Here is a 20,422-nt window from a genome sequence, read left to right as displayed (position 1 = left end):
GTGGTACCTCACATTGTGGGTATACCTAGTGCCCACGATAGGAAATTGCCCAAAGTGCAGAATGGATATATCACATTGTTTCACTCAAAGTTGACCCTTTACTTCCAATGTGGGTGGCTGTACATTTTGAACTAGCTAAGGGGGCACCTAGGAAAACCTAGCAAACCTGCACATTGTTGAAAACAAGACAACTAGGGGAGACCAGTATGGTGTGGCTTGCGTGGATCCCATGAGGTTTTCTTATCCACAATACCCTGAAATCCTCAAAGTTTGCCTGAAATCACGCATGTTCCTTACATTGCTGTGATGGATACTTCCAGAATCCGCAGGGATCCTCAAAATTCCTACCACCCAACATTACTCCAGTTGTGTAAATAAATATGCTGCACCACTAGTGTGGGAAGCTGTTCCGGAGCAGCTTGATCAAAAAAACATAAAGGACACCCTCTGGTGCAGAGCACCCGAGGGGCCTATATTACCCTCCCCAGTGTCGGCCGACAGACGCATGGGGGAGAAGTGAGGCCTTCAGCCATTGTCTGACAGCTGCACTTAAGAGGTTGAAACACTTAACACATTAGGGGCCAGATGTAGGAAGGCTATTACAGGTCGGTAACGGACGAAATCGGCCATTACCGACCGGTAATAGCCTTTTCTGATTTAGGTGGCAAATTTAAGGATTCGGTAAATAACGAATCGGTATTTACCGAATCATCATTTACAGATTCGGTATTTACCGAATCATCATTCACCCGAATCGGTAAATGACATGTAGGAAGCACTGTAAAGAGTGCTTCTGTGCTTTAAGGAGTCGTTATTTACCACCAACTATTAGGTATTAGTAACACTTGCACCATATTTTGTATGGGAAATTATTTGGTAGCAGCATCACGCATAAAATCAAGTAATGCAACAATAGCCAGTATGTAATGACCGCTCACCCCCTGCAGCCCATATTGTCATTTGGTATGTGGTAACTTGTCTTTCTGCATAAATTTCCTTTTCAACAGTTTTTACTGAACCTATTGTTTTGAAGCAATCTCTGTAAATGTATTTTAATATTTTAATATGTATGGAATGTATGTCTTTTTATGATTTCATTTAAAATCAAATAAAGTATTTTGACTGACTGACTGACAGTGCCATGTGGCAGACATACATGCCCTTAGGGCATGTATGTGTGCCACATGTGCACACAAGCACTAATAAGGGGTGCAACAGGGTGTCAATGTGACACCCTGCCACCCTTGACTCTTTCCCCATTTTACCGAATCGGTATTTACCGATTCGGTAAATGACATTCATTCCTATGGGCCTACAGTCCCATAGGAATGAATGGCAATTACCGAATCGGTAAATACCGATTCGGTAAATACCGAATCTTAACGATTCGGTATTTTTTACCGATTTTTTTACCTACATAGCATTTACTGATTCGAAAATACCTAATCGGTAAAATTCGGTATTTTCGAATCGGTAAATTTAAATTACCTACATCTAGCCCTTGGTTTGCTATAGATTCTTTGTTAGACATTCATTGTCAATACCCAAGCGTCTTCTTTGGGATGATTCACTTGGCTATTCCCAGGTTCGCTGGGTGTTGCTTCCTATTTCATAATAAACAGTGTACTCCAGGAAATCAAGAATACAAACATGAAAATATATCAAGAACTGCAAACAATCTTTCACCATAACAAAAGTTTTCAGCAAAATTGAGGAAGGCACACCATTAGGAAGAACAGTCCTACACAGTATCCTATTTATAGCCACCTTCATGGGCAAAACTCAGAAAGACATGTTCATATGTTTAAGATGATCACTTACCATCTTTTCCTGGTTTACTCTTTCTGATGAAATCATTCAAATATCTCAAGGAATCAAAAAAGTAATCTGCTTCATTCTGACCTAAAATCTAGAAAGAGGAAGACAAAATGACTTTTGAGATCTACAGAAAGTTAATCAAAATAAAATTATCCTTCTTAAAGGCTAAATTCTGAAAAGGGAATATTTAGTAGGAGAGCAAACAAGTACTGTAAGGACAGGAAATGTGCAAAGCTGCATCTATGTAGAAATTCAGAAAGTTGGTTTATGATGAACTATGTGGCATGTAAATTCCACACAGGTAAATATATTGAATGACTTTACTTCTCATAGGTTTAACAGTTTATCATCAATTGGTGACAAAGTTAGCTCACCAACTTACACAATGGCAGGGAAACCTCTAAAAAATCCATAAATCTTTTCATAGTCATCCCTCAAAAATTACAGAGTTTCCTAAACCCTAGTTCTCCAAAATCTCAAAGAGTATTTGTGTGTGGCAAGGGGAGGCAGAGGGAGCATAAGGACCATGTGGACTACAGAAACAACCTCCAAGGACAAATGTACAACTCAGGAATGCATATGCTGCACCCTTTTCCTACCACTAAGGATGAACAAACAACAAACAAAAATATAAATGTTAACATTTGTACTATAGCATAGAACAGAGACAGTGCACAGGACCCTCAGTCACTTTAGTATTGTACTGGCTGCATGATCCCAGGAAATTGTGAGCTGCATCAATCTCGGAAAAGGTACAAACTAGCTCCTCATGACTCACTGTGCACATTACAGGGAATTGTGTTTATGCTGCATAATCTTAGAAAATTGACTCCTTTTTAAAGATTGTAGAACAATCTCCTCTGCAACGTTGCTTTACTAAAGTCGGAGAACCTGTGGAGGCTTGATTTATAAGCCGTAGATCTGGCTAAGGTTTTCTTTGTTTGAAATCTGCCAGTTCTGTGACAACTGTACCAGCACCTTACCTTTTACCAGTTGAACTCTGTGTGGAGAGCCTGATGGCAGTTTCGACTGTGGCTCAACAGGATGACTTTTCTTTAAAATGTCTAGACCACCTCTGGAAGCACTCTGCCTCTGGTAGAGGGGGTACCTCTAGTATTATGAGGAAACTACCTCTCTCTGTGTTTTCCAGTAAAGCAACAGAAAGAACACAGCACACTGTTCAAATAGTCCCAAAACACATCTCTCTCAGTCACTTCCATCATAGCGCACTCACCCCACGAAAGGGCTGGTTTTTGGCCACTTGTGTCCAGGTAGGGTTACTGCTCATGGTTGAAAGAAGTCTAATTTATTCTGCAGGAGCATTTATTTAGGGTAGCATCTTACTTGTGCAGGCAACATTTCACCTGTCCAAAAGATATGCATCTAAATAGGGACCGGATGAGGGTCTCAGTGTCTCTATAGGCGACCTTTCTATGTGTAGTGTCTTGTGAGTTACGAATGATGGAACCCCTTTGGCTCCTAAGGGACTCCTAGAAATGTGACGTAAGTATTAGAGCAGAATGCATTGAAGGCTGCTTTAGAATGTTGAGTTTGCAATTACACACAGACAAATAAAGACGTGCAAAACTAAGCTCTGTGTGTGGAACAGTCATTGGCGGGTAGGCTTTCTTGGGAAGCTGCTACAACTGGTGACAAATTAGGGGATAAGTAACCCGAAAATCGACAGTGGTCTCTCAGAAAGTTTCCAACCAAACTGATTGTGCATGCCTAACGCGTGTGGAATCAAAGTGCAAATCCAGTTACTATAAAGAAGTTGAAAACAATGAAAGCAGTGCAAAGAAATCTACATATTGGTGACAGAGAACCTGCTGGTCAGACCATACATCAACGTACTGTGCTGCTACAAAATGTATAGTCATACGTAATCTGAAGCATTAATGTTAAAGGCAGTTACAACCAGGTTTACAAAGACCAGCTTTTAATAATCAAGTTGCAAGCTATTTTTACAATTTGAAAGTGGTAAAGACAAAATGCACGCAAAGAGATGTCACCTTGTAAAACTGTTATTTATTCACCAGACCGTGAGTAAACTGAGCCGGTTCCTCAGCGGCAGGTGCCGCAACCCAGGTAGCACTGTGGTTGTACTTACCAAGCTGGTGACAATATGAAATGACTGACGATATCTTCGAAGCTGTGAAAGGCTGAGAGAGTGGAGGCAAAGACCAAGGCCATCATTTAAAAAATCATCAAGGATGATCCAGAGGTCAGAACATCTCATGGCCTTAGAGGTGGTTCACACAAACTGATTCAAGGTGAGCCACCTAGGGAGCTGGAGAGACTCCACCCTCAATATCAACCACTCGCAGAAATGCGTACAATGCTGCCGCTTTCCTGAAACCAGCACCACCGTTCGATACCACCAAAAAGCTACATATTGGCGATAAATGGACTGCTTGGATAGAGACTTTTGATGATTTCATCAATGCACTTGAAGAGACTGATAACAAAAAGATTACCAAATGTCTTAAAAATCTTGCCGTGATGGTGTAAAAGAACTCATTAAGAAAATGCCACAAACGGATGAAGACGTCACATATTGTCAAATTAAAGGAGTGTTGGATCTCACGTTTAATTCAATGCCAAATGTTCAATGGATTTAATGATGAAGAAGCTCTCCGAGAGTTATTGAAGGATGCTTGTCAAATTCATTCAGATGACGAATGCTGAGAATAACTCTAAGTCTGGAGCAAGTGTTAATGGCTGCCGGAGCTGAAGAGCTTGCTGATAGACAAGCTACTGACATGGATGGACATGGATGCCCAGAATGAAAGCGCCATGAGTGCGAAAAGTAAGCCAAAAAACCAGACTGAAGGACACAAAGTGATGTATACACGTAAAAATAAGTGTGAATTTGTGTGATGTGAATTTTCTTTTCCACACAACGGTAAATGCCCCACTCTTATACAAATATACAAAGGCTGTGGGAAGGAGAACCATATTGTGATGGTTTGCAAAGCGAAGAAAAAAAGTAAGTGTGTCATGGCGCGAAGACAAACTAGCTGCCAGAACAGTCCAGAAGCCACGTTTGATGCACACCCACAAGGCCAAGCGGCGACATCAGTTGAGACAAATCAACACTGAAAGAAGTGTCATCTAAATCATCATCAAACAGTTCTTCTGTATCAGTATTAAGTGAAGGTGATGAAAAGTATTGCGCCATATCGATGTTTACCTCAAAAAAGCATGCATATGTTGGTCTGGCTGCTTGTGAAGAGAAATTTCCGTCAAGAAATGTTCGACATGTTAAAACACCAAAGTCATTCAAACATTGTCCAACGATTACACTGAAAGTAAATGGTTGTTCAATACCTTTCATCATCGACCGTGGTGCATCGATAAACATTTTGCCTGAGGTGAAATACAATTAACTATTTCCATTGCCAAAACTTACGCCATCGAAAACGAAAGAAAGCACTTGGGCTGTATCGACACCCTTAAAAAGTCAAGGTTCATTTGTAGCAACAATGAAACACAAGAAAACGAAGGTTCAAGCACCCATCCATGTGCTTCAGGGCACCGCATGGAGTGCCTGTCTACTCTGTTTCAGTACTGCCGATGATATGGGAGTGATTCCCGTGAAATACAAAACAAATGCTCACCACAAAATAGTAAGTCAGTTCCCTTTGTAATTTCATGGTTTGGGAAAACTTAAGACTATGAAGATAAAGTTGCATATTGATGAGGATGTCCATCCTGTTGCTAAACATAGACAAATTGCTTTTCATTTGCAAGAAGCTGTTGAAAAAGAACTTGAAGTGTTTGTTACTTAAGCATGACATTACTGAGTGTTCAAGTTGTCCAACGCCATGGGTTTCTCCCATAGTGGTAATTGCCTAAAGAGGAGATTGAAGGAGCTGTGTGCATATGCGTTGACATGCGACAGGCAAACAAGGCAATTGAACAAGAACAACATCCAGGCACACATATTGATGACATAATAAAGCAATTAAATGGTGCAAAGGTCTTCTCTCACCTTGATGTAAATAAAGGTTATCATCAGTTAGACCTTGAAGAAGTTTGCAGGTACATTACAACCTTTTCTGCACATGTTGGTCTGTTTCAATACAAAAGACTTAGGGCCTGATTTAGATCTCGGCGGATAGGTTACTCCGTCACAACGGTAACAGATATCCCATCCGCCGGAATTTAAATCCCATAAGATATAATGGAATTTATATTTCGGCGGACAGGATATCTGTCACTTCTGTGACGGAGTAACCCGTCCGCTGGGATCTAAATCAGGCCCTAAGTTCTGGTGTGTCATACGCTGCAGAACTGTTTCTATGGTGCGTTCACTTTCTTGCCATGGCAGGTTACTGTTCCAGATACCTACAAGAAGTGCTCCATTGAGAGACTTGGCACAAGAGAATGCTTCATTTAATTGGTTACATGAATGTGAGGAAGTTTTAAAAGAATTAAACAAGCCATTGCTAATGCTACAGAAATGGCTTACTTCAATCCTAAGCTTCAAACAGAGGCTGTTGTTGACACTAGCCCAGTCTGTTTAGGTGCTATCCTTGCACAGTACAGCAGACTCTTGAATGCTCAAAGGCATATTGGATGGACAGAATACAGAACAATGTCACGCATTCACCCCAGTACAGAGATCTGGGCCTAAATCCATCATTTGTTTTGCTCACCATGCCATTCCAGTTCGAATCCAGCCATATACAAATCAGTCTTGACCCAGCGCCCAATGGGAACAGTCCAGCCCGAACTGCGAGGCCAGGTCCTCCCTGGACTGGAAACAAGCATCCTAGGACCGGTTTCAGGGTTCACCCTTCATTAGCCAGGATAGTTTGACTCCAGTGGCATGGAGAGCAAGGGACCCACGTCTGGGCATACCCATCCCACTCGGGATGACAAATGCAAAAAGAGCAATTGATGGACAGAATGCAGAACAATGTCATACATTCACCCCAGTACAGAGATCTGAGCCTAAATCCATCATTTGTTTGCTCACCATGCCATTCCAAAGGCATATTGTGACATAAGTAGAAGTTTGTCTCAAACAGAACATGCTTACTTACAACTTGAAAAAAGAAAGCTTAGCTGTGGTATTGGCTTGTAAACATTAGCATATTCATATTTTCCTGTATGGAAAGCGTTGTACATTAGTAAGAGATCAACAAGCTTTACTAACTATATTTGCTAATCCAAAGACCAAAATGCCTCCTCGTATTGAACGATGGGGACTACGGTTACAAGAACTTATTTACACCAGTGTGAATCGTCCAGGGTAAGATCAGAACCCTTCTGTCTACTTTTCCGGAGTACCTATAGAAAGTCACAGTACTCCCTTCAAGACGGCTGAGACCTATATTAATTTCACTGTAAAATCAAACACACCAGCCTCTATTTTATTAGCCCAGATTATCACTGTCATTAGCCATGATAGTGACATGTTAAAGCTGAAGGATATAATTATACATCAGTAGTGGAATCAGCACCCTTGACCGCTCACCAGGGATGGTGAATATCAAAAATACAAAGATTTCAAGGATGAACTGTCTCAGGAAGGAGTTATTCTATGAAGATCGAGAATTCTGCTTCCAGAGAGTCTGAGACAGAAAATAATTAAAGTGGCCTATGAAGGACATCATGGAATTGTTGCCACAAATGAGCTCTCCGAGACCATGTCTGGTTTCCTTATCTTGCTGACAGGTTGAAAAGGAATTAAAGGCCTGTCATCTATACAACTGCCTTTCTACAAAAACTACTCATCACACCTTGAGAATGTCAGAAATCCCAAAGCATGCCTGGTAGAGAACAGCCATTGACTTTTGCGGTCCACTCGACAAGGGTATTCACAATTGCCATTAACTGAAGTTGTTTCATCTACTACACTAGAATGCGCCATTGAAATACTAGATGCCATCTTTGCGACATGGGATGTTCCAGCCACAGTGAAGTCTGACAATAGCGCACCTTTCAATAGTCGAGAGTTTAAAGATTTCTTAGAGCATTTGAATATAAAGGATTGAAAGACCTTGTGGCCACATGCCAACAAGCTTGTTGAGCGGTTTATGAGTACACTAAACCAAAAAGTGCAGAGTGCTAATCTGAGAAGCTTGATCTGAACACTGTGTTGAATTTTATCTTGAGAGCTTATCGTTCCACACCCGGCTCGACCATAGGTGAGAGTCCTGCAACATTGATGTTCGGGAGAGCAATGAACACCAAGTTGCCTTAATGGACCAATCAAAGAGAGATTAGAAAGCAAGCCATGAGAAAGTCTTGGTGAACAAACAAAAGATGAAAACATATGCTGACCAAAGATGACTTGCAAAGAACATTATCTTCAAGAAAGGAGATCGAGTGCTCGCACATCAGATGCGGAAAAGAAAATCTGATGCTCCGTTTGATGCAGAACCTTTTCGAGTTGTATCTACCAAGGGACACATGGTGACTGCCCAGCACACTGTGAAGTCTATTACCAGAGACTCTTCTCACTTCAGGCCTTTAAATAATTATTCATCAGATCTAACTGTTGAAGGAGAGGCTGGGTTTGAACCACCAGTGACTGCTGTTACAACACTGACACAGATCTTGGGCATTCATGATGACAGCACCCAGTTTCCGAGAACAAGATCAGGTCGGACAATTAGCATGCCAAAAAGATCGAATGACGAGATTGAATTATATTTCTAAATCTATTAATCAATATATTTTTGTAAATATGTTTTTATTTTTTATTTAACAGAGGAGGGATGTACCGTCATGCGATTTAGAAATGCTGGAACCCTGTTAGCTCCTGAGGGACTCTGTAGAACTGTAACGTAAGAGTTAGAGCGGTATGCATTGATGGCTGGTTTAGAATGTGGAGTTCACAGTTACACCCAGATGAATAAAGACGTGCAAAAAGAAGCTACGTGTATGGCATAGTTATTTGCGGGTGGCTGGGCTCAATCAATCAATCAATCATCGTATTTATATAGCGCACTACACACCCAGAGGGTCTCAAGGCGCTGGGGTGGGGTGGGGGGGGGTGGAAACTGCTACTGCTCGAACAACCAGGTCTTGAGTTGCTTCCTGAAGGCGAGGTGGTCCTGGGTCAGGCGGAGGTGGGTGGGGAGGGAGTTCCAAGTCTTGGCGGCGAGGTAGGAGAAGGATCGTCCCCCTGTGGTGGCTCTGCGGATGCGGGGGACAGCGGTGAGGGCGTGGCTGGTCGAACGGAGCAGGCGTTTGGGAGCGTAGAAGTTGAGGCGGCTGTTGAGGTATCCTGGTCCTTGGCTGTGTAGGGCTTTGTGTGCGTGGGTGAGGAGGCGGAAGGTGATTCTCTTGTTGACCGGGAGCCAATGCAGATCTCTCAGGTGTCCGGAGATGTGGCTGCGACGGGGGATGTCCAGGATGAGTCGTGCTGAGGCGTTCTGGATCCGCTGGAGTCTCTTCTGGAGTTTGGCGGTGGTTCCGGCGTAGAGGGTGTTGCCGTAGTCCAGACGGCTGGTGACGAGGGCCTGGGTGACCGTCTTCCTGGTCTCGGCGGGGATCCACCGGAAGATCTTACGTAGCATGCGCAGGATATTGATGCATGACGAGGAGACGGCGTTGACTTGTATCGTCATGGAGAGGGAGGAGTCCAGGATGAAGCCCAGGTTGCGTGCGTGGTCTGTTGGTTTGGGTGCGCTGCCTAGGGCGGGGGGCCACCAGGAGTCGTCCCAGGCAGAGGGTGAGGATCCCAGGATGAGGACTTCCGTCTTGTCCGAGTTCAGTTTCAGGCGGCTGTTCTTCATCCAATCGGCTACCTCTTTCATCCCTTCGTGAAGGTTGGCTCTGGCGGTGGCGGGGTCGTTGGTAAGGGAGAGGATCAGCTGGGTGTCGTCGGCGTAGGAGATGATGTTGAGGTTGTGCTGGCGTGCGATGTCTGCGAGGGGGCTCATGTAGCTGTTGAAGAGGGTCGGGCTGAGCGAGGAGCCTTGAGGGACGCCGCAGATGACTTTGGTGGCTTCAGATCTGAACGGGGGGAGGCAGACTCTCTGTGTTCTTCCAGCGAGGAAGGAGATGATCCACTCCAGTGCCTTCTCCTGGACTCCGACGTTGCTGAGGCGTTGTACTAGGGTACGATGGCAGACAGTGTCGAAGGCCGCGGAGAGGTCGAGGAGGATGAGGGCCACTGTTTCTCCGTTGTCGAGCAGCGCTCGGATGTCATCGGTGGCTGCGATCAGGGCGGTCTCGGTGCTGTGGTTGGCCCGGAAGCCGGACTGCGAGGGGTCGAGGGATCCGTTCGTCTCGAGGAAGGCGGCCAGCTGCTTGTTGACGGTCTTCTCGATGACTTTTGCAGGAAACGGGAGCAGCGAGATGGGGCGGTAGTTCTTGAGGTCGGTGGGGTCAGCCGATGGCTTCTTGAGTAGAGCGCTGAGTTCGGCGTGCTTCCAGCTCTCCGGGAAGGTGGCGGTGTCGAAGGAGGTGTTGATGATGTCCCGTAGGTGGGGTGCGATGATAGCGTCGGCCTTGTTGAAGACGTGGTGAGGGCAGGGGTCGGTCGGAGATCCGGAGTGGATGGAGTTCATCGTGCGGATGGTGTCTTCGGTGCTGATCGGAGTCCAGGCGCGGAGGGTGGTGGTGGGGGGCGGTGGTTCGGTCGCGGTGCTCGTCGGTTGAGTGCCGAAGCTGTTGTGTATGTCCGCGATCTTGTTGTGGAAGTAGGAGGCGAGGGAGTTGCAGAGGTCTTGCGAAGGGGTGATGTCGTTGTTTCCGGCGTTGGGGTTGGAGAGCCCTTTGACGATGTTGAAGAGTTCTTTGCTGTTGTGTGCGTTGTTGTCCAGTCGTTCCTTGAAAGCAGTTTTCTTGGTGGCGCGGATGAGTGTATGGTGTTTCCGGGTGGGGAGCTTGAGGGCAGTCATGTTGTCCGGTGTTGGGTCTCTGCGCCAGGTTCTCTCGAGGGCTCGGCAGTTCTTCTTGGAGCTCTTGAGTTCGTCGGTGAATCATGGAGCTTTCTTGCTGCCGGGTCTGCTGGGCTGGGTCCTCAGGGGGGCGAGCTCGTCTGCGCAGTCGCTGATCCACGTTGTGAGGTTGGTGGCCGCCTGGCTAGGGTTCGTTGTGCTGGTGGGAGGGTTCGTGCTCAGGGAGGACGCGAGCTGGTCGGCTGTGATCTTGTTCCAGCTTCTGCGTGCAGCCTGTTGCTGGTGGTGGTGGATCGTGGTCCTTGCGAAGCTGAAGTGGACGCAACTGTGGTCCGTCCAGTGGAGTCCGGTGGCGTGGCTGAAGGCGATGTCCTTGCTTGATGAGAAGATGGGGTCGAGTGTGTGTCCGGCGTAGTGGGTGGGGGTGGTCACCAGTTGCTTGAGTCCGAGGTTGGCGAGGTTGTCCAGCAGGGTGGTGGTGTTGCGGTCGTTGTTGTTCTCCAGGTGGAAGTTGAGGTCCCCGAGGAGGATGTAGTCAGCGGAGCAGAGGGCGTGCGGGCTGATGAAGTCGGCGATGTCTTCGCTGAATTGTGTGCGTAGTCCAGGGGGTCTGTAGATGAGGGTGCCTCTGAGGGTGGTCTTGGGGTTGATGTGGACTTGGAAGTGCAGGTGCTCGGCGGTAGCGAGGGTGTCATCGGTGTTGGTCGTGATGCGGATGGTGTTCCTGTGGACGATGGCGATGCCTCCTCCGGTGTTGTTGATGCGGTCCCTACGGATGATCTTGTAGCCGTCTGGGATGGCGATGGCGATGTCGGGCGCTGAAGAGGCGTTCATCCAGGTTTCCGTGAGGAAGGCGACGTCTGGGGCTGTGGTGTCGAGCAGGTTCCAGAGCTCGACGGCGTGCCTGTGGACGGAGCGGGTGTTGAGCAGGATGCATCTCAGGTGGCTGCTGCTGTTGTTCGTCGAGGTCTTGGGCACTGCTGGAGTGGTGCGGGTCGGGGTGCAGGTGACCTTGCAGGAGTTGCAGCAGAAGGGTCCGTGGGTGCGTCTCGGGGTGGCTCGGTAGCATCCCGGGGCTCGGCCGGTGTTGAGTGCGTTCAGGGCGGCGGCGTCGTACGTCCAGCGGGTGGGCTGGGGTCTGCGGGGGCCAGGGGTCCTGGCACTGGGCGCGGTCCAGGCGCGGACGGGCGCAGACGGGCTTACCTTTGGCGCACCTTCGGCGCTCATTCGGTGCTCCCGCTGCGCGCGTCCGCTGCGCGGTCGCTGAGGGGGCGTCATAAGTCCGTAGCCGGGAGGGCGGGTCAGCTGGGAGGCGGGTAGCGGGTTGTCCAATGGGCTGGAGGTGGGCGGGGCCGCAGGGAGGCAGCGGCGGGAATCGGCGGAGGCAACGTGCGGCTCAGCGGCGGCTGGGTCGCGTAGGTAGGCTGGCAGACAGGAAGGAAGGCGCTTGGCAGCAGGAGGGGTGACCCGGAGGAGTGACCCGGCCTCGTAGACCCCACCCCTCCTCCTCATAGAGGGCTGGGGGAAACACTACACTATGCATACTGCAAAGTTGGGTCTTCCATCATCCTGCAGGGGACATTGTGCTACTGTGCTTCCATGTTTCCTCCCATTTCCCGCTCAATAGTCACCTCTCCAGCCCTTAGTGCTGCCACACCAAGCAGATTGCTTGAGAAGTCCTCTCAATGCTAGATCGCTGGGTTCCTCTGTATGACAGGTAACAGGGTTTACCATTCACACACATGCTAGTGCTATTTTGTGAGCCCTCAGTGTCGCAGGAAAATATATGCTGCCCTCAGGTCCATTAGGGATAGCATTGCAATCCATCCTCCAGGATCTGATCATCTAACGAACCGGACCTCTGCTGCTCGCATCCCCAGGGACTCTAGGGATCCAGACGCCACATGAGACCACAGGAAAGAAACAGTGGTGGAACTCCTGAAAGCAGTGGCAATCTGGTTACATTATAGCCTCCTCTCCTCAATTCTAATTTTTTTAATTCTCTAGCCACAAGTCTTTTATGTCACTCTGAGTTTATTAGTGCCACACACACGTCTCCACTCCACTTACTGCTGCATTTAAGCCTATTATCTGGTTAAAAATAGACTTCAATACATGGTGTGAGCTAGTTTCCCTACCATGCCCAATTCTCATATTATTGCTTTACCATCATGAATGGTCCTTCCAGAATCCCATCTAGTTTTTTCAACTGTATATAGTATTAAAGACTAGTGCAAACAAATTCCTTTTCTTATTAAGCAAACTAAGCACTCCTTCCTAAGTGATCCTTCCAGGGTTGTCGGAATACTGTTGCTCATCCACAGGCTGTAAGATGTTCTCATTCAATATTAACTTCAAACATGGGTAGTGGTGTGATCTCTATGTCCAGGAGCTCCACTTCATAAATGAATACATATTTCAATCACTATCTGGTGAACTAAATTTGTGAAAATAAATAGTATATTTAGTATATTTCATAGTCTGGGAGATTGAGCCAGTCATTCTCATATTTGTGTTTAGCTTAGAGGCCACATCTTAACTCTTTGAATATTTCAGACAAGTCTAGCCTTTATCTTGACCATTTTACCAAATCTGGGGTCCATTCAGTTTGAACGGTATACAACGGTTAGCACGCATTTTTTACAACGCGGTGCTGTTACCACGCTACTTTTACCACGCAAGTCGTTACAACGACTTGCGCTGGGGGGCGCTCCAGGATAGTAAATAGTTTAATTTACTATCCAACTCCTTCCCTAGAGTCCACGGGGACTGGAGTTGGAATAGTAAATAAAAAAATTTACTATCCAGCGCCCCTCCACGCTAGTCGTTGTAAAGACTTGCGTGGTAAAAGTAGCGTTGTAACGGTACGCATTGTAACGGTACGCGTTGTAAAAGTACGCGTGGTACCGTCATACATCCAGTTTAAACATATGGATGTTGACGATTACACAGGCCCTACCAGGTGCCATAGTAACAAATAAAGCACCCTGATGCATTATTATTGATACAAGTACCTCAGACCTCTTTTAAAACTCATGCTTTAAATGGAAATATGAAAGGTAATATTATAAGCAACACAATTTGCCGTCTTGCATGAAAAATAAACCTTATTGAGATGATGTTACAACCACAGACGTGCTTCATGAGTCTCATATGGAATTCCTATAGAACTCAAAACACAAATATCAGAATTCAACATTTTATAGTTTTGTGCATTAACAGGGGAATCTTTTGCATGCCTATTATGTGTTTTCATGGATTATTGCTGGTCAGCTTCATTATTAGTGTAAAAAGCAATACAGGCTTAGCTCCCAATTCAATGAGCCCCATAGATCTTTCAAATACTGACGCAAACTTTGACTTCTAAAACGTTCTATGTTCAGTCTGTGGATGGCAAGTTTTCATAAGATATCAGAACTACTCTTGTTGATGGCGAAAGGCCATTTCCAATTGATATCTTAGCTACCCCAGAGCCTTGTTTGCTATCTTCTTTACCGGGAAATACTCAAGTAAAGTGGAAGGCTCCTTAAGAGCAGAGGTTAGTTAATTGCCCATATTGGTGATGCAGTTTTCTCTCTGAGATGTTAATGTTTCCAAATGATACACATTCAAGAAAGTCTCTCCAAAGTAGTTTTTTTTCACTTTAGGCATAATCAAGGATATCTGTATCTGCTGATCGAGGACTGACAGGAGGATGGGAGTACTTGATCAATCAGCCCTATGGCAATGTAGAGGGTATATACTGTTGTCTCTGCTACCTCCCCTTTGTGGTTCCACAAGTCACCTGAATGGCGAACATTGTGCCTCAGTTAGTGCTGGGCCCGTGATAGAAGATTTGAAAGACAGGCTTGTAGTAGGGTACCAGCTAAAAAGTAGGGGTCATTACTATTTTATTTGCAGAATAATGCACAGGAATCATACAACAAAATTAATTTCTACTGGTGACAACGCAAATTTCTAGGGTTTACTTGTTATTGAGAGGGTGCCAAGGGTTCAGTCCTGAAATCAAGAAAGATCAAAATGAAACCGTCCTTGCACTGAGTCTTAAAATGCATCTTTTCCTATGCCAACCTGTTCATGCTACAGCTACATTATAAAAAGTGTTCTAGCTTTCATCCACAAATGTAAATATACATATATAAGTGTGCATGTTTATCAAACATATCATTTTAAAACTCTGGAAACAAGTAATTAGCACCCTGCTATGGATTCACTATGCAGCACATAGTTCCCAGGAGGGCACATAAAATTAGAAAATAATCAAAGTTTGCTTTCTGAACCATAGCCTGATGGCTGACCAGTCTGTAGTCTCATAATATAAGCACTGACTAATATTTAGTAAGACACAACGTACTTGCTTATTGGGTTTGGTAGGAAAGTCACAAAGAGCTCAGATATACTTTGAGATTCTAATGTGCTTCCCAAGACGACAGTAAGACCTGTATCCAGTTTAATTCTTTTTTCATGAAGAACCCCACATATCAATCAATAATAGTTACCAGTGGACAAACATGTATAGTACGGTGTGCTACCAGAGCTTCAGAAATTATAGGAGTTGTTACATCACAGGTAAGTACAACAGGAGTCTTTACATCGCAGGTATGTTTTCTGTATTTTACTTTGAAAACATATTTTAAATTGTTTAAAGTCATCTGCTTCAGCATTATGTATGTGTATATGTAAATGTATGTCTATGTATGTTATATATTTATGTATATATATAGCTGTGCCACATGACTTAGGAGGAGAGAAAATGCAGCTGGTGTCTCATTATGTAGGTGCATGCACCCGGCATGTGCATCCATACAAAAAGACACAGACGCTTTTTTACCTTTTTATTTACCAATCCGATTTGGATTGACACATTTTTAAAAAGTAGTACAAAACCTTTTTTTTTTCAAGTGAGTAGGTGGAAGCAACACAGCGAAGGAAGGTTCATGTTAGGGAGACTGCTCGGAGGGCAGAGGGGAAAGCAACACAGAGGGAGTGGGTGGCGGAAGCAACACAGAGGTTGGTGAGTGGAAGCAGCATCGAGGGAATGGGTGGGGATAAGCAACAAGGAGGGAGAGGTAGAAGCAACACAGAGAGGGGGAGTCAGAAGCAACATGTAGGGAGTGGGTGGGGAAGCAACAAGGAGAGTGCTGGAAGGGTCAAACATAGTGAATAGGGGAGAAGTCACCACATGGGCGAGAGAGAGCCGAGTGGGGACGAAGCACATGTTTGTTTGTTTATTTGAAAGGTTTTATATAGCGCTGGCTAGACCCGGAGGTATCAGAGCGCTTTACAGGAGTATCAGACCATAGTTGCAGGTTACATCGTTACAAAGGTTACACAGTTATTAGAGCATAGCTACATAGTTACATGTTAGGTCTAGACAAGCAATAAGGACAATATGCATAAGGGAAAAAGCAGGTAAAGGGAGAGATCCAGGGGAGAGGGGGTAGGAGCAGGGGAAGTAGACAGCGAATGAAGGAGGGAAAGAGGAGGGGGAGGGTGAGAGACACAGCATGAACGACGAGGGTTAGGGTGACGGGGCACAAACTGGTAGACGAGTAATAGCGGCGTCCAAAGTCCAGGAAGCTGTGATCCCAGGTGAAGTGGTATTATTCCCCCAACTCCGTTGCGAGAGGCTCCCTTCACGCAGTGGACTCCCTCAGAGGGGTCTCTGAGAATCCAAGGCCTACCTACTGGATCCTTCCCCAAAAAGGGGAGAGGGAGTGTGTGACGGGGCGGGTGAAACGCCCCCGGAACAAACCGAGAACACGAACTGGTGGACAACTGCCCCCCTGTTACCCACTTCTGTCCCTTCTCCGCAGCAGCCAGATTGGCCCGAGGAAGAAGACAGACACCGGTGGGACACCGAGGAAGAAGGACGATATCCCTTTAAAGGGGAGGAGCCCCAGACCCACGTGACGTCCCAACCTGCGTCAAGAGGAGGAGGAACCCAGGAAGCGACGGACGGCGTTTCCGAGGTGGAGCGAGAAAGGCGAGTGACCGGCAGGAAGAGGAAGAGCGAGGACGCAGAGACTCTGGAGACAGCCGATACCGAAGGAGAAGGACTGGAGAAGCCAGGAGGCCACCGACATCGCGATCCGCCCTGCCACGCTCCCACGGGAGGGGCGTGGCTCCAACAGGTACGGGGCAAAGTAGCGGGCTGGGTGGGACGGAGTCCCCGACCTGTTGTGTAAATCTGTAGATAGTGTAAAGAGCCGTGTAATTAGTTCCCTGACACCCCTCCCTCCTCACGAGCACTGTTTTCGCACTACGATTGAGGGCGCCTGTCACGGATACACTTGAGTTCTTTATCCTCACACCCGGCCCTGTACCTATCCTTGTGAATCCCGCCCCTAACCAGCTCCTATTCTCTGCTTCCTTTCCGGTTGCGGTGCCTGATGAGAGAGGGTCCATCCTGACGACAGAATCCTGGAGCCTTTGAGGAAGCCCATCACTGACCCGGCAGCGTTTGCCTGTGAGAGGATTACAAGCAGGAAGAGGAGATCCTATATCAAAATAAAGCCCTCTTTAAGATCATTACTAAAAGTCTCTGACTCAGTCACTTCAGCGCCAGCCACCCCGGGTCAGAGTGCTTTGGCAAGGGGCACCATACCATACATCAACTGTGAGTGGCTCCCTTGGCACTGTGGACTCTCTCAGAGGGATCACTGAGGCTCCAGAGTATAAGTAATTGGATCTTTCTCCAACAAGGGGAGAAGGAGTGCTTAGTTAAAGGACACAAGGGACAGGGGGCTAGGCGGCATAGCATGCAAGCGGAGAGATTAAGGGGATAGGGGCACATATGGGGGGCAGGGAGTAGCAAACAGGTGTGAGAGAGCAAAACTGAGGGTGGAAGAGAAGGACATGAGGGAGACAGTTGGAAAACACATGCACTTGCATAGAGTGCTTCACCAAAAAGATAAAACGTAGAAAATGAAAATTAAGCAGTGTCAAGACTCAAGTAATGAGGTCATGCTCCAGGGGATGGAAAACAAAAGAAGAGGAAGGAAAGCTTGCATAAGCTAACACATATAACGTAAGCAATTGAGAGTGACAATAAAGCTAACCAGTGGTAAGCAATGAATGGGCTCTAATCCATTGGAAGCTGATCATAGATTTTCATAAACAGACAGCTTGCTCTGTATGATATGCAAGACCCAAAACCATATAACACAAAAGTAGTGACAAAGAAAAGTGACTTTGAATATGTTTTAACATGAATAAGTACAAGTTATTTTATACAATTAAATTGAAGTAATATATTTCAAATATATATTGAAATTAAAATAATATAGTAATAGCAGTAATACAGTCCATACAGTCTTTCTCACAATCCTCACTCTCACATATAGTCACTTATATACTCCAGCACTTACATATACTGCCTTTCACATATGTAGTTACTCACACATATACCACTGAGATATTCACTCACTCACGAACACAGCCATACGCACATTCACCCACCCATACAGCCCCTCGCACATGCACTCATGAACCCATACACCTAGTAAATCACCCACTCACACATCCATGCATGGAGTCACACACAGCCCCCCTCCCACCCACACAGACACCCAGGCACCTAGACAACCAATCATTACCCCATATAGGCACTCATGTGGGTACTCACCAACCCATGCAGCCAATTACACACCAACTGACAGACTGATACCGACATTCACACAGATTAGTCATTCACCCATACACTAAATCATCCATTCAGACACTCAAACACCCACTCATTCTTCAATGCACGTTGGTGTGTAAATATATATATATATATATATATATATATATATACACCTTCACTTTTCCTGTGAGAGAATGATCCACTCCAGTTGAGATTGAAAAAGATCAGTTTTTACAGGCAAGAAAACAGATGCGTTTCGACCTCCTCACGTAGTCTTAATAATAATAATAATAATACTGGATTTTATACAGCGCGAACAACTACCTCACGAGGAGGTGTCCCGGCGCTAGTAGAACACAGATAGCCAGGGGCAAAGATAGGAGAACTAGCGTGGCTGGGTGAAGAGCCATGTCTTGAGCATCTTCTTAAAGCAGGATTCGGATGGGGCCTGCTGGATTGCTTGTGGTAAGGAGTTCCACAGAGCGGAGACGTTTGCTGAAAAGGTACGACCGCCAAGGCGGGCCTTTTTTGCTCGCGGGACGACCAATTGGACACGGTCATTAGACCGTAGTGCGCGTCTTTGGGAGTATCTTGGAAGGCGTTTTTTTAGGTAAGGTGGGCAGGAGCCATGCAAAGTTCTGAACGCAAGCGTCAGGGCTTTGAATTTTATACGGTTGGCCACTGGCAGCCAGTGCAGGGTTCGAAGATGCGGAGAGACTGACTGCTTGAAAGGGATTCGCAGTAACAGTCTCGCAGCCGCATTTTGAACTACCTGAAGTTTGTGGGTCAGGTATTTTGGGAGGCCCAGGTATAGACCATTGGCATAGTCCAGCCGTGAGGTGACAGTTGCATGGACGACCATTTTTCTGCAGCTCTCCGGTAGAAGTCTAAGAATTTTTCGGAGGTATCTTAGCTTGCTCAAGCAGCATCCGGCCACTTGTTGGATATGGGAAGTAAAGGACATTTTATCATCCCATCTCACTCCAAGGTTTTTTGCCGAGTGACTGGGCGAAGGGGGGGGGCCCATCTCCAAAGGCCACCAGAGATCTGGGGCGGGGGTGGGACCCTTGCCGAAGAAGATGACTTCGGTTTTATTGGCATTTAGTTTTAATTTATTCGTATTCATCCAGTGAGCAATGTCCTGGAGACAGCCTTTAAAGTTTGAGAAAGAGTCCTGCGTCACCTCAGAGTATGGAAATACCAACTGGGTGTCATCGGCATATGAGATTGCCTTGACACCCCAGTTGGCAATTAGCGTAAAGAGGGGGGCCAGGTAGATGTTGAACAAGAGAGGGCTAAGGGCCGAGCCCTGCGGGACTCCACAGCTGAGGGTTTTGGGTGTGGAAGAAATCGTCCCAAGTGCCACCTTCTGCGTTCTCTGAGATAGGTAGGAGTTTATCCACCCCAACGCTCTGTCTTGAATGCCTATCTCTGCCAGCCGGCTGAGTAATCTGGCGTGGTCCACCGTATCGAAGGCGGCCGACAGATCCAGGAGTACCAGCATTGCTGAATTTCCTGCATCCATCGACCACCTCACTGATTCGGCTACCTCTATGAGCGCTGTTTCTGTGCTAAAGCCGGGCCGAAAGCCAGATTGAGTTTCATGTAGAATGTTGCTGGTTTCCACGAATTTACACAGTTGGCGTTGTATAACTTTTTCCAGCATTTTTCCCGGGGCGGCTAGGAGGGATATTGGGCGGAGATTCGTGAGGTCATCTGGGTCCCCATTTGGTTTTTTCTTTAGGGGAAGGAGAGTAGCATGCTTCCAGACGTCTGGGAAAACTCCTGACGTGATGGAGGAGTTCCAAATACATTGGAGTGTGGGAGCTACCGAGTCAGCTATGGCACTCCATAGTTTAGCTGGACAGGGGTCGTCAGGTGAGCCGGATTTACAGCGGCTGAGTTCCTGCCTCACCTCATTCAGGGGGATATGCATGAACTGGGAGAGGGTTTCTCCTGGCTCGCCAGTGTTCGCTGTGTCCTGCTTCACTGTATTTATTACTGGGCCAAAAGAGTCGTACACTTTCTTTATTTTGTGATCAAAGTATTCTGAAATTTGCTCGCATAGTCTAGGTGTGGGAACAACCTCTCTTTCAATGCATTTTGGTTTGAA

The 20,422-nt window shown here is 46.4% G+C and overlaps 1 protein-coding gene across 1 annotated transcript in view; it reads right to left on the bottom strand.

Annotated features, from left to right (window-relative positions):
• The window catches only part of MYO7B (myosin VIIB), a 1,196,498-nt gene that overhangs the window by 168,890 nt on the left and 1,007,186 nt on the right, over nucleotides 1-20,422 (bottom strand). The window contains exon 42 of the mRNA XM_078666047.1: nucleotides 1,822-1,909. Coding sequence (XP_078522173.1) covers nucleotides 1,822-1,909 — 88 coding nt within the window. The remainder of the gene's footprint in view (nucleotides 1-1,821; nucleotides 1,910-20,422) is intronic.

Source organism: Lissotriton helveticus, chromosome 11 (assembly GCF_964261635.1).
Source record: "Lissotriton helveticus chromosome 11, aLisHel1.1, whole genome shotgun sequence".
NCBI classification, from domain to species: Eukaryota; Metazoa; Chordata; class Amphibia; order Caudata; family Salamandridae; genus Lissotriton; species Lissotriton helveticus.
This window is presented reverse-complemented; position numbering and strand designations above follow the sequence as displayed.